General features: G+C 52.4%; 1 protein-coding gene across 18 annotated transcripts in view; it reads left to right on the top strand.

Annotated features, from left to right (window-relative positions):
- Nucleotides 1-13,081, top strand: part of Kcnq2 (potassium voltage-gated channel subfamily Q member 2) — a 60,036-nt gene extending 46,955 nt beyond the window's left edge. For 4 of the 18 annotated variants that reach the window (XM_029535855.1, XM_029535853.1, XM_029535854.1 and 1 more), the window contains 5 exons: nt 151-374; nt 1,046-1,154; nt 1,639-1,863; nt 6,258-6,381; nt 6,929-13,074. In XM_029535855.1, coding sequence (XP_029391715.1) covers nt 151-374; nt 1,046-1,154; nt 1,639-1,863; nt 6,258-6,381; nt 6,929-7,651 — 1,405 coding nt within the window. In that variant the 3' untranslated portion in view covers nt 7,652-13,074. Of the gene's footprint in view, nt 1-150; nt 375-1,045; nt 1,155-1,638; nt 1,864-3,439; nt 3,548-6,257; nt 6,382-6,928 lie in introns of all 18 variants that reach the window. The other 14 variants (XM_021194299.2, XM_021194297.2, XM_029535857.1 and 11 more) reach the window with 12 other exon arrangements.
- The last annotated feature ends 1,814 nt before the right edge of the window (nt 13,082-14,895 follow it).

Genomic DNA, 14,895 nt, shown 5'->3' with positions numbered 1-14,895 from the left:
TTGCATATCCCCCCTGGCTTGTGGGCGGGCATCAGCTGCAAAGAGACTTGCGAACGTGACTTGTTATTTCCAGAGTGATTTCTCTTGCTGTTTTTCTGTGTGTCTGTCTGTCTGCCTGTTCTGTCCGCTGGTCCGTCATCCTGGGAACAGTCAGAAGGTCAGTTTGAAAGACCGTGTCTTCTCCAGCCCCCGAGGCGTGGCTGCCAAGGGGAAGGGGTCTCCCCAGGCCCAGACGGTCCGGCGGTCCCCCAGTGCGGATCAGAGTCTCGATGACAGCCCGAGCAAAGTGCCCAAGAGCTGGAGCTTTGGTGACCGTAGCCGCGCACGCCAGGCTTTCCGCATCAAGGGTGCTGCATCCAGGCAGAATTCAGAAGGTGGGTCAGCACAGCCCAAGGCTGGTGGCTGCTGCGGGAAGGACATCAGTACTTGGCTATAGGGCACAAGTGGAAATTTCTTGGAGCAGGGAGATCCCCCTTCCTGCTCTCTTAAGTGATGTCATGTAAGACATTTAACACACACATCGTTCACTGGCATCTTGTAATCTCATTCCTTGCCACCCTCTGCAGGTAATGGAGAAAAACAAAAATCCTTCTAGGCACCACCCTGGCTTTCTCTAGTCCAGCACTGGACTCCATGCCTACTTCTGTCTACCTCCAGTCTGTGCATGTCACATGATATTGAGCCTCATATGGCCCATGGTGGCCATTTCCACACTGAGCACGATGCCCCCAAGGATCGTTCATGTTGTCAAGTGTCGTAGCTTTCTTCATTTCTTGGCTGAACAGTGACCACAACGTTGCTACCCATGTATCTGTTGGCAGAGATATCCTTTGAAACTCTCATGCTGTTCAGGCAATAGCTTTTGGAGAAGACACTGAGAAAGGAGAGCTGAAGAGAGGCATGGGGTGGGGGTGGGGAACACTCCAGTGCATCAAAGGCATTGAAGGCGCATCCTGGGGGAAGCCTGACTGGCCCTTGAGGTTCAGGCTGGGGGTTGTGTCCTGTCATGATTGTCTGCTCATAGCCTGTGTTCCCTTCCGCCCAGAAGCAAGCCTCCCTGGGGAGGACATCGTGGAGGACAACAAGAGCTGTAACTGCGAGTTTGTGACTGAAGATCTTACCCCTGGCCTCAAAGTTAGCATCAGAGCTGTGTGGTAAGGGAGCCCTGCTCAATCTGCACAAAATGAACATGTTCAGTAGTCTCACAGGGTCTTGCTGAGTCACCAAAGGCTGTAGCTACCGGGAAAGCACGAGGAGTCTAGGGGAGGACCTTTACCCACCCCAGCTTCTGTACCTGTCAGCTTGTTCCCAGAGGCTCAGGGAGAGTTCCCAGAGAGAGCTGGCTAGACCTGAGAGCCCCTGACTGTATGGATGAAATGGGGGACACAGGCAGGGGGTGTTTCAGACAATCAACAACTGTCCCATACCAGTGGTTCCAAGGATGGAGCCTGTCTTAAGCCTGAGCACCAAGTGGACCATGGAGGGGCAGGGTGAATGGGTGGCCCAGTTGAGAATGGATACTACTTCCCAAGGACTGTGGTCTTGGAGCTGCTCTGAGGGTAACAGGCAGGGGATATGGGAACTGGCCCGTGGCAGAATAGCCTCTGTCTGGAACTCATGATCTGTCCATCCCTGCAGTGTTATGCGGTTCTTGGTATCTAAGCGAAAGTTCAAAGAGAGTCTGCGCCCATATGATGTGATGGATGTCATCGAACAGTACTCGGCTGGACACTTGGATATGTTGTCCCGCATCAAGAGCCTGCAGTCCAGGCAAGAGCCCCTGCCTGTCCAGTCTGGGCATGAACAGGGCCCTCCGGGACAAAACCAGGCATGGCACAAGGGGCACCAAGGGCTGGGTGACAGGTGTGCAGAACAGGGCCAGTACCAGCTTTGGAGGTCTCTTCCCACCTGGTTAGCTTCTTGTTGCTTTCTGCTGTGTTTTCACACTGTCTGTTTTTAGTATTTCTTCTGCTCCCCCCTTTCTCTTCCACTCACCCGCACTGTGGTGGCAAGTGTGTCTATGTGCGTGTCCACATGTACATATGTATACACATGTGTGAATGTGTATAGGTGTGGGCATCTGAATATACTCATGTTTATGCTCAAGTGCATGCATGTGTGCAAACGTGCATATGATGTATGGGTGTATGCATGAGCATCATGTGCTGTGCTGTTTATGTGCCTATGTGTGTTCCTGTATGTGTATGCATGTGTGTGGTATGCATATACATGCTGATAAGGGAGAGTTTTTGTGATAAGATGAAAACAGGGCTTCTGTGGGCCCTGCTAGGCATTGACCAGGGACCCCGGAACTGTTCCTCCCAGATATAATCATCATGTTGGGGTTATACTTTCTAAGTAGGAAGCACATCAAAGCAATGACTGGGTTATCTGTGTGTGAGAATAGCTCACTCCAGAAGTTATACATGCATGCATTGTGTACCCATGAGTAAGGCTTGAGTCCACACACACACACACACACACACACATGCACTCAACATGTACAGGTGTACACAAACAGACCCATGTCCATGGTTGTCTGAACCCACGCTCAGCAGCTCACAGGAACATATCCTCAGATGCACAACACACACAAATGTACATTCCCCAATTGCAGGCATATACAGGTGTGTGCACAGCCTATGTTCACAACTCTTCCAGCCTGCCCCCACTTCCCATGTTCCTGGCACATACCCTTTGCTACAGACATCATTGACACATGTGAGCATGTGTGACCCCTGTGAGGGCCTATCTCCTAAGGTGGGACACACCCTGCTTTTAAAACCTGGAAGTGGACCATGGATTTTGGCTAGGCAGAGGGTAAGTACAATAGAGACAGCCTGGGGGACTCACAGAAATGTCAGGGGCAGGGCTTCTAGGCTATGAGCTGCTCTCAGAAGTGAAGGCTACAGAAACAGAGTGCAACTCAAGCTGGAGCCTCTCACTGGCTTCCCAGGAGTAGATGTGGTGCATGTGCTGTTGGTGGGTGAGTGAGAATCCCTAGCCTCTAGCCTAGCCCCGTGTCCATCCCCACAGCTCTTGGCTCCACAGCCTCTCTCCCTCCACAGTTCCCCTTTCCTTCTCGTTCTGTCTGGGAAACAGACGAAACAGACTGCTAATGAGGATACAATGCTTCTGGCCTCTGGTGCAGGGTCCTGTTGCTCCGAAGCTGCAGAGCTCCTTTGTGGGACTTAGTTCTCAGCACCAAGCCATCCTGTGTTCTACCTGAGGTCCACTGGGCAGGCTGGACGGCACTTGGGATACGGGGAGAGCTTGGCAGATGTGGGGGCCAGAGTGTGGGTCCACCGTTCCGTTTTGAGTATGTTTTTCAGAAGACTCACTGTTGTCAAGTTCCTTGTTTCTATGCATGCCCAGCAACTCGCCTTGAGTTGTTTACGATGTGTTCTGCTGGTGTCTCTCTTCTTGTTTACGCTGCCAGGATAGATATGATTGTGGGCCCCCCACCCCCTTCAACTCCCCGGCACAAGAAGTACCCTACCAAAGGACCCACGGCCCCTTCGAGAGAGTCACCCCAGTACTCACCTAGGTTAGGATGCACTGCCTCCTCCCGCCCTGTCTGTGAATGGCCAGCCCCTTTGCTCTAGGCCGCATGATGGCAGCACCTCCCATTTCTCTTTCTGAGAGGCAGGGTACATTCAGGTTCTCTCTCTTCCTAAAGGGCATGTTAGGGAAAAGGCTACTCCTTGCCAGGGCTGGTAGGCAGTACCTTGAGTCCTCCATCTACAGGAACTGCCGTTCCCTGGATTTCTCCATGACATCCGCTGAGGCTGCTGAAGCAGAGGTCCTCGGTGGATATGGCATTGTGAGCTTGACCAGCTCAGGCCCCGCACACCCATTCATTCCTGGGGTGACCATCATGTCCATGGTCCTGACCTTGGCTCTGTGTAGATAAAAGCAGATGGGGATGGTCCCCTCCCTTAGATGTGAGACATACCTGCCAGAAGTATATGTGAAGTCTGGGGATGTAGCTGAGCGGTAGAGCACCTCTCTGTGCTTGCCTAGCCTAGGGTAACATGCCAGACATGTGTAAGACCCTAGGTTCAATTCTCAGCATTGCCAGAAATAAATGAGAGAATCTGCAAAGGACTCCCAGCACCACACTCACTCTGTCATTTCTGGTGTCATTTCAAGTTGCCATCACCATCACTGATGTCATTGATAAAAAAGATGACAGCCCACTTTACCCTGCCCCTCAGCTGATTGACGGATGGCATATTGGGGCCAGAAAACAGTCAGATGGCAAAAGTCAGTTTTGATGTGGTTAATATAGGCTTCAAGGTCTCCTGGCTACCCTGGGACCACTCATAATTCCGTGTCCCTCTGGCAGACCTGATTGTCCAGGAAAAGTAAACCTCTCGAGAGCAGGCACATGGAAGGCAGACAGACACTTCCCTGTCTGACAGCTGGGGACAGAAGCTGGGAAGCTCAGGGAGTTTGGGAAATTGGAACTGGCAGGCATAGCATCTGTCTACTCCTTGAGCCAGGGTTGTTGCTCATGAGGCCAAAGGTCAATATGATGAATGTATTAGTTCATGCGAGAGGGACCCTGAGGGAGCAGGTAGGGAACAGCTTGTGGTCAGGTGACATCCAGACTAAAAGTGGGTTATCTGCCAGTAAGACTGAGGCCCCCCTTACATCTCAGAACCCCCTCAGCCTCCTCCTATGTTGCAGCTACAGACACACATGAAAGGTCTTAACCCAAGAGGTGAGAAACGTCTGGGGGATTAAATCTGATGCCCCAACCTGAACCTCAGGGAAGGAGGTGGTACGAGATTCTTAGAGGACTCTTGCCTGGCTACCTTGAAGCAACTTGAGGCCCACCCTGAGATCCACCAGGCAGACGGCTCGTCATGTGGCAGGAGTGAAGGGGCTGTGCATCTGTGCCTGGACCGTGTGGACATTGGGACATCAGGGAACCTGTTCCCTTACCATTGCCACTGACATCTGCTTGGAGCCAGAAGGTCCCTCCTGCCATCCCTCCCACCCTCTTTTGCATGAGCCCAGCATGAGCCCAGTGGAGCATGCAGAGGCTGCCCCTGGCTGATCAAGCCTTAACCTTCCTCTGGAGTTGCCACAGAAGCAGACAGGGCACCCCAGTTTGTAGAAAGTAGAGGGGTAACCTGCTGACACGTGCCTGCTGGAGTGTGTTTTGTGTGTGAGTCACACGGTTCAGCTCCAGGGCCCTCGCTCAGGCATACTCTGGGTGCGTAGGGTCTACGGACTCTACACAGGTTCTTTATTTTTAAGCCACCTGCAGATCCCAGCCCACGCTCACTCTCATGGCACTCACCAGCCAAGCCACAGCCCTACATGCCTGCATAACAGGTCATGGATCTGCTGGTGCCACACTGGATGGATAGGAACCCAATCCTTTCTCCTCTTGATGGTATTTTGGCATCTTTCCTGATCTTCTCAGTTGAGTTTCTCATCTTGCACAACACTTACAAGTGCACACACTCGCTCACATGGGTGTGAGCGTGCCCCCATATGGGAGCACACATGCATTACACTGGGGTGCATCAGCACACTCATGTGTGTGTGTGTGCATGTACCCCCCCCCTCGACCCCACCAAGACCTGTTGGCAGCACTCATGTCTCCCTGGTTGTACCTTGGCAGTTTCCTATGTGGCCTTTGTTTCCTTCTCCCTTGTCCTTATGCATGGAGCTGACACACTCACTGCTTCTGTTGTCCTTGCTGCACACGTTTAACACTGTCCCTGTCATACCCGTTGGGGTCCAAGGAACTCCGTGGCACATTAATGTTGGAGTAAAGCTGTCTGGGAGTGGGTACTTGGGTAAAGACATAACCTCTCCTACTCTGGTCCCTTGGCTGGCTGCCCACCAACCACCTCTGATTCCCTGGGCCTCAGATTGCTGTGACACCAGTCAAGGCCTGGGAAGAGCTATGAGGCAGGACAGATGAGGATAGAGCTGTGCTAGAGAAGAGCGGGGAGTGGGCCCTGGGGAGAGGAGACTTTTCCCTTTACTCCTTGTTAATGTGCCAGATCCCACGGGAATGGAACAGATAGGTAACAGGACCCAAGGTGTCAGGAGTCGGCCTGAGATCATGAGGCACCAGTGTCCATCTGCCTGGCACCTACTGCCCCCCGGTCGGCTCTGGACAGGGCTCAGAGCACAGATCTGGGGGGCTGTGGGTTAGCCCAGGAAGAAGGGGCAGGGGCCTAGTCACACCCTCTCAAACTCATATTTGGGGGCTGGGTCTCTATTCCCGCTAGAGTGGACCAGATTGTGGGGCGGGGCCCAACAATAACGGACAAGGACCGTACCAAAGGCCCGGCGGAGACGGAGCTGCCCGAAGACCCCAGCATGATGGGACGACTTGGGAAGGTGGAGAAACAGGTGGGAGAGGCTTGGGAAGGGAATGGCCTCTGCTGTCTCCCAGTCTTACGCCTGTGTTAGTCTACGGTAGCTGAGCAACCCAGGCGTAAGGGTAGATGCAGCAGGAGGCGCAGAGCTGTGTGGGATGCCCCTGAGTCCCTGTGAAATCCTGTGATCTCCCACTCTTCCTCTTCTCATAGTCAGTATCTGGAGATTGGAGACACCTAGAGGGGTAACTTGGTCATGATTCATACTTGAGGGTCCTTCAGCAGGGGCAACCACTGCAGAACTTGCCAGAATTTGTACATGGCCTATCTCTTCACCCTCTTTTCCTTTCCTGATATCCATCCCCACTCTCCTGGAAATAGATCCTTAGGAGCCACCACAGGAGACCCTTTTGTGAGCTGCCCGAGCTCAGACACACACTGACCAGTAAGCTCAGAGTTTGAGCTGTTGGAGTCTGGGGTAGAGGAAGGGCGGCTCTGGGGTCCCTTCCTCTGGGACCTGGGTACATCCTGGGTCTTCTCTTCAAAAGCCCAGCCCAGCCCAGCAGCTGCCATTCTTACAGGTCTTGTCCATGGAAAAGAAGCTAGACTTCCTGGTGAGCATCTATACACAGAGAATGGGCATCCCACCAGCAGAGACAGAGGCCTATTTTGGGGCCAAGGAGCCTGAGCCGGCACCACCCTACCACAGCCCAGAGGACAGCCGTGACCATGCAGACAAGCATGGCTGTATCATTAAGATCGTCCGCTCCACCAGCTCTACGGGCCAGAGGAACTACGCGGCACCCCCAGCCATCCCCCCCGCCCAGTGTCCTCCCTCCACCTCGTGGCAGCAGAGCCACCAGCGCCATGGCACCTCCCCCGTGGGAGACCATGGCTCACTGGTACGCATCCCACCACCCCCTGCACACGAGCGGTCGCTGTCTGCCTACGGCGGGGGCAACAGAGCCAGTACCGAGTTCTTGAGGCTGGAGGGCACCCCGGCCTGCAGGCCCTCTGAGGCTGCCCTGCGGGATAGCGACACGTCCATCTCCATCCCTTCGGTGGACCACGAGGAGCTGGAGCGCTCCTTCAGCGGCTTCAGTATCTCCCAGTCCAAGGAGAACCTGGATGCCCTGGGCAGCTGTTATGCAGCTGTGGCACCATGCGCCAAGGTCAGGCCCTACATTGCAGAGGGGGAGTCTGACACAGACTCAGACCTCTGCACACCATGTGGGCCTCCCCCACGCTCTGCCACTGGTGAGGGCCCCTTTGGAGATGTGGCTTGGGCAGGGCCCAGGAAATGAGTCTGGGCTGGGCTGCTGGCCCCATGCCACACCCATTCTTGTTCAGTTTTAGAACTGGAGTTCCAGGGCCTTTCTTAAAGTGACAGAGTGACATAGAGTAGTGTGGGTTGTGAGGATGCTCATGGGATCTCACTCTCAGGTGTCATGTGGAGTGGGGATGAAGCAGGGCTCCTTAGCACATACAGTAACATTTTATAGAAGTTCTTTTCCAACCAGGAGAGGGAGGGTTGAGGCCAGGCCCTGGAGGCCCTGGGAGCTACCTGTGGCAGCAAAGCTAGCCCTGCCTAGTCTTCTTGGGGGACATATTGCCCTGTGAGTGAGGAGGGACAGCGTGACGGTTAGCGCCTGTGAATGGGGTTGTGGCTGGGAGCAAGTACACGGGACGTAGTGGTGAAACAGGCTTGTCTCCTGCTGATGGCCAGTCCAGGGACCTGTGGGTCTCTCAAATTTAGGCTGGAAGTTCAGAGGTATAGTAGGTTGCTGGAAATGGCCCACTCTCACACCTGACTGCTTATCCCTCCATCCCTGACTGCCCCAGTAAAGCATTACCAGGCCCACAGTTTGCATGTGGTTGGGTAATGTCCCTCATCCCTGAGTACCTAGCTAGAGAGCTGCCAACATCTTCCTCCCTCTTCCAGGTTATGTGGATCTTTCCATGGGAGCCATCCTTAGGTCAGAACCCTTTTCCTGGAGCTGAGGAAGGGGTGAGGCCTTAGGGACCAATCTGGAGCTTAGAATTGATCCTTAGACTCTCCTTACTTCCACCTCTTAGGGGAAGACTCAACTCACAGCCTTTTCTGAAAAGGTTTCTTCGGCAGGTTCTGGCTGGCTCATCCCTGGCACTGTAGCCCAGGAGGTATGAGTTGACACTTCATGGCCTCTGCTCTTTCCTGGTGTGGCGCTGGCCTCCAGGCCGTGGCCAGCACTTCAAGAGAACTACCAGATAAGCAGACCAGCGTTGTCCTTAGCCAGGACACCTCCTTGCCTGCGGCCCACTTGGCTCTACAGATTCAGGCAGGGCTAAATGACATGACGTCTTCAAACTGCCAGCTCTTTCTACACGAGAGCGTGGCCTTTGAGCCTGGTCAAGGATCCTTCCCACAGAAGCTGGCCATCCAGTCATTTATCCACTAATAGGTCCCTGATCTGTGGCCCCTGGGTGTTTGAGGAATTAGGAACACCTTGTCCTCTACTCCGGTGAGGAGTAATCTCTGTCCATCATGTGGGTGGGCATCTTGGACCATCTAGCATTCAGCTTTAGAGGGAGACAAGGTAGAATAGGGCCCTCAGTTGTGGTCCCATAATATCTGGCCCAGAGGTGCCCGGCATTGAATGATAACATTTTGGGGTGGGGCCCCCAGACTCACTTGCTCTCAGCTTTCCTGGACACTGAGGGCAAGTGCTATAGAGCTTGCCCCTGGGCAGAGCTCTATCTACTTCTTTCACCCTTTTGAAAAGTGTATTCTGGCAGGGGTAGAGGCAGCGTGAGTTGGGGGGAGGGCTATGCTCAGCAGGAGGTACCCCATCCTTGAGGAGAGCTTGAGTCATGTCTCTGCCAGGGACCTGGGTATTTGGAGAACTATGTGTGTTGTCTGCTGTAACCTTCATGTCCTCCATGTCAGGGCTACTAGGATCTCACCTCAGGGTGCCTCTGCTAGGATCCAAGTGTGGAGCCTGTCTATGTTTGTTCCAATATGTACACATTGGTCCTCTAAGGCAGTGCTATAGTCAAGAACTTCTTGGTATGAGAGATGTATACAGGAAAAATAGCTGTACCTTCAAGAGTCTTCTCTTGGTGAGTTGAGCCTGGGTCTGCGCTCCTCCATCTCTGTGTTAGGACAGGAAGAGTCTAAAGCAGAGGAACAAACACATCTGCCTAGACAGACCAACAGCCAGAGCACTCCTTCCTTAGACCTGGGCAGACCGTAGCTATCTAAGCCTCAGGGCATGTGGGAGAGAGGTTTGATCTGCCCTACATGCTCCCATACAGCTTGTCTTGCCTCATATGTGACTTCAAGTCCTGTCCCCAGAGCTGCCACGGATACCAGAGCCTGGTGTGCCCTGAGCTGGGGTTTTGTGGGATGAAGTAGGTGAACAGACACCCCCTTCCCAGAAACCCTGGACACACAGAATTTATCAGAAGTCCTTCCTTAAAACAAGAACGAGATGAGGAGGCATGGCTTCTCTGCAAATGAGGAACACTGGTCAAGTCTGCCGTGTTGGCTACACAGAGGAAGGTAGTGTATCTCAGGGGGTGACATGGAAGTCCTGATGTGAGAGATGACGGAGCCCTTTCTTAGGGACAGATCCAGGCTTAAACAACACAAATGCCCACTGCCTTGGCATCCCCACCCGCAAAGAAGCAAGACAGGATGGAGGCCGAAGGCTCCTACAAAAAAATCTGTGCACTTTCTTGGGTGCACACATGACCAAGTATGGCTGAAGGCCAGCGGCTGCCCCATGGCAAAATTTTCCTCAGAAAACATTTATCCTAACACATTCCCTCACATGCCTACCAACACATGCCCATACACTAGACACACATGTATATTCACATAAGTGCACACCAAAACTTACCACATTTTCATATGTACACACAAGTATACATACAACAGGTGTACTTTCAAACATGTATTTCTTGTTATGCACTTACACATGCAAGCTCACACACAGTTTGTCAGACCACACATAACAGCTACACATACACACATGAACACACATACGGACATACAGGCTTATAAGCTATATCCTATTCCACATTTGCACATACAGCAGGTACCCACTTTTATACCTGAAGATTTACATATATGAACACATATGTATAAGTAACCTGTATGTATAATGTACACACACTTGTAGGCTTCTCTCTCTCTCTCTCTCTCTCTCTCTCTCTCTCTCTGTGTCTATACATACACACACACACACACTTTTTCTCTTGTGTCTTCCTGATGGAAGCTGCCTCGGCAGGGTGCACAAGAATTAATGGTGAGTGTTCTAAAATGGTGAACACTGACTGGAGTAGGAGTCCTGGTTATCTAGGCCTTCTGAGCAACAGTGGTAGAGAGTCCACCTAGAGACCATTGAGTTCCCACACTGCCCTCTCCCGGGACTAAGTGGTGGCTGGCTGCAGGCACTGAGAGGGTGTGGCTAGGTCAGGGTGAGGGTCCAGATCAGTCTTTGCCTTGGGTTAATCTTGACATTGGCCATTTCCCAGTGTCTTCCTGTACACATGCCTGCCTTATTGTACCAGGCTGTGATTGGCGTTTCCTGGCTTAAGTTTCTGTCCCTTTCGATTGTGGCCTCTGGAAAGTGCACTCTTGTCTAACAGGGCCAAAATACCTGGGCTGAGGGCCCATATGCTGTCTTACCTGTGGTCTTGGCAGATCGAGTGTCCATTTGAGGTCATAAGTTAGCTCCTGGTTATGCGCTCACTGGGAAGCCCCATTTAGAAGCTGGGGAGTCACTAGACACTACATGGGTCTCCTCAGAGGAGACACTCTGAGCTGTAGTCATCCTCAGATCCTAGACACAGGAGATATACATCCAGGACCACCTTCCACCTTTTATTCACTGGTTTAAGGTTCTTTCTTCCCTCAAGCTGGTGGCTCCAGATTCAGAATGTGGAAGATGGAGCCACCCTGCCTTCTGCCTCCCCTACTGGATTTATCCTATATCAGGGGCACTGTGAAGAACACCCTTGCTTTTTGTAAAAAGAGTTGAACCCATAGAGGTCTTCAGACTTTCCCCCAGATGTAAGAATCTGGGATGGGGATGCTGTTCTGACACACGGCAGCTTGTGTCTTTCAGCTTTAAGCAGTGCACAGAGTAGAGGCTAATTCACTTGCCCACGGCTCACACCCCAACATCTGCAGGACAACATTTAGGCCTTTCCCCGAGGCCACACCCTCTTGAAATAAACATGAAAAATGTTGTTTGAACAGTGGGGCCCACTGTGGGGGGGCTCAGAGGTGTCTGGCACACCTTGTATCCCAACAGGGTAGACTGGAGTTAAGAGTAGATAATCTATACAGGGTACCCCTGAAGTCCAGGCTCACATGACTGTAGTCAAACGCTGATGTGGCATCTGCTGCCCTGGAGCAGAGAGGCCAGTCTTCTCCCCTGAGACCTCCAAGGGCACAGGATGTAGGGATTGGGGAAAGAGGTCCAGGAGAAGTCTGCAGGCAAGTCTGTCTGTCTGTCCTAGGCTCCTTTTCTCTAAGGGGGCAAGAGCTTCTCAGAGGAGGTGTTAAGATGGCAATGAAGATTTCTAGAGGAGACCCAGGTGCCTCTTCCTTCTGAGGAGTCTTTACGTGTGCTCAGCACATGCCCTGGGGCCTAGGGGTCCAGTGTCCCTGGAAGTTAACAAATTTGGGCCACAGTTTGCTGAATTTTGCTTGTCTGTGAGGTAGTTCCGGCAATATGCCGTGGGAGGGGCACCAGGAAATGGGGTAGAGAAAAAGGGTTACACCCTAGGAAGGAGGCCCACCAAACATCCAGAGTGCCTGGGTTTTGCGTTCATTTAGAGCTCTGTCTGTGATGCTGGCATCGGTGCCCTAGCTGACAAAGGAGGCTGGGTCTGTCCCATGACCCATCCTGAAGTTCCCCCTGGTGTTGAACCCTCTGTCAGAGAAGGGATAGTCTCTAGGCTGTGTTTCTGGGACTCTCAGGCAGGAGTGCACATCGCTAGTACCGCACATCCAACCGGGACCGGCTTTTACAGAGTTGTTGCCTTAATGTATGTTGAGGGACATTCACCAAGGTCACCCCTGCCTCTGCCTGATACAGACACTGGGCTCCATCTCCAGGTCCTGCGACTGGAGAGGAGTACTGGCATGACGAGCTGTCACTAGTAGTTCCACGTGGAGGGGCTCAAAGCTGTGACCCCCTTGACGTCATCTACCTGCCTGGGACGGCTCCATAGACAGTGCAGCGCACCCTGCGCTTCCGGTCCACACCTGCCCATTGCAGTCCTGTCCCCCGGCCGCAGCTGTGGCCGCAGCTTCCCCATCTGCGCTGTTGCCTTTGGCTGTCTTTGCACTTTTGTTCATGCTCCAAAGAATATTTCATAATGCCTTCATACTGATGTGCACCCTGACCATTTTGTATGTGCCCTTGGGCCACAGCGACTGGCCTCCTCCTTTGGGCCAGCGTGCCGCCATCTGCACACGACGCTGTCTTCTAGGGATAGATGCCCAGGGAATGAACTCTAGTTTTCTAACGGACTAGCTGAGATGCTAACTTACTCAACGTGAACAGGATGATATGTGTGCTGTGTGGGCGGGCCGACGTGTGCTCGCAGGGAACTTTGGGGGCAGAATCCTGCAGCAGGGATGCATGCAGATGGTTCTGGAAAGTTTTGCCACCGCAAGGCTAAGTTCAGATGCCCAGTGGACCTGGGCACTTAGTAAAACACAGTGATTCAACCTGGAATGACTGGCCTCTTCATTTGCATGTGTCTCCTGGCAGCTGGTATAAGGGCTGGGCACCAGGCTGGGGAAGTACAACTACCCAGCACTTTGACTTGGGGACTCTCAAGTCTCAGGCTCTGTATTTCCTGGAGCTGTTACCAGAGTTGTTAGAGGCAAAGGATGGGTCCTTTAAGTCTTAATAGCCTAGGCTTGGCTACCCATCCCCAATAGGCTAATCAGTCAGGAAGGAGTAAAAGCGGACAAAGACTTATTCAATATGGCCACATAGGGAAGACACAAAAATCCACTCACACCATATACCAAACCCAGTTTCAATGTCTTGCCATTAGCCCTAGGTTTAAATAGGGGCAAGAGGTATGTGTAACCAAACAGTTTTGGTCAAAGTGTGGTCCCGCCCATGATTCTGTCAGTTCCAGTCTCTCCTTCAAGATGGTTTGGCACGTTGTTAGGAAACAATATGTGGAATCGATTTCTTCCTCTGACTGGTGCCAGGCTTCAGGTTTTTCCTTCTCCCATTATCCTGAAGGACTTCCTATTCCAGGGGTCCATTGTTTCAGTAGTCTGGTACCCAAAGGGAAGGGCACAGGTGTACCTTCTTCATTCTACCAGGATGGTTAAGGGACACCTTCAAATAGCCACAAACTCGAGGTTCTGAAACACCAGACATCCACTCTGGAACCAGTCGAACTCAGCACAAGCTCTCGTCCTCACTGAGCTCAATTGTCAGGACAGTGGGATCCTAGGCTAACACGTGCATGCTTCTTGTTTGGGACAACCCATCCCATACACTTCATCAGTGAGCTGGTTTTCAGAGTGACTTCCTGGGCCAACAGGGATCTATTTGGCCAAGCTTGGCTGGTTGCTTGTACACAGCCCAGGCTCTGATGTCATCCTGACTATTTTACTGTTCTTGAGCGCCTACCTGGTCTTCTCCTTTTACACCTCACCCCTCCTCTGGCTCCTGCATAGACCTCTGGTTGCCTATCCTCTGGCTACCCTGAACCTCAGCAAGGGGAGGTGGAGAGGAGGTGGGTACTCACCCAGTCTGTTCACTGCCTGAAGGTTGGTAGAGCCTGGCTACGGTGGGTTTCAAGAGGGTTTCATAGTATTCAAGAGGGGCTCAGGACACCTCCAGAGAATCTATGGGGGCCACATTGTGTGGCTTAGTGGATGGGTACCAGTGCGGCCCTCTGTTTCTTAGCCATTATGATCAGTCTGAGTTTGGAAGCAGTTAAGTGGCCCCACTCATTTGGCTTCCATCTTTCTGGGCATAGCCAGTGTCCTGAGCTCCTCTTTCTGACCACGATTACCTTGATCTCAGTGGTACCTGCCTCATTGCTCTGATCCTAGAGGTCTCTGTGGGATTAGACTAGAAGTTGGGAGTTGGCTGTGATGGACAGAGAAGCCCTTGAATAACCAACGATAGTTGTTCACAGAGAAGCCCAGTATATGAGGATCTGCTGTCTTGTTCCTTTTCTTTGCTTGACTTTCTCCTTTAGGGCACCATCTGCCTTACTTAGTATGACCACCTTAGTAAGGCCAGTACATTTTCAGGGCATCCAGAAGATTGGGAAATGGAATCTTCCTCCTAGGTACCGGGTACCTGGTCAGAAGAAGGAGGTCATTATTAAGAGAATGAGTAAAGACGACTGGGGACACCAAACACGTGTCCCCTTTGGGACATCAGAGCCACATGGTTGGGTTAGACATTGGCCAGTCAGCCAGTGACCACAGACAGAGCAGAGCATAAAGGGTGGTTTCCTCAAGGTAAAGCCACATCTGTCCCAGGCTCTCTGCAGCCCGTTCTGGCCATGG

Source organism: Mus pahari, chromosome 3 (assembly GCF_900095145.1).
Source record: "Mus pahari chromosome 3, PAHARI_EIJ_v1.1, whole genome shotgun sequence".
Taxonomy (NCBI): domain Eukaryota; kingdom Metazoa; phylum Chordata; class Mammalia; order Rodentia; family Muridae; genus Mus; species Mus pahari.
Note: the sequence above shows the minus strand (reverse complement) of the source record. Positions and strands in the feature narration are given on the sequence as shown.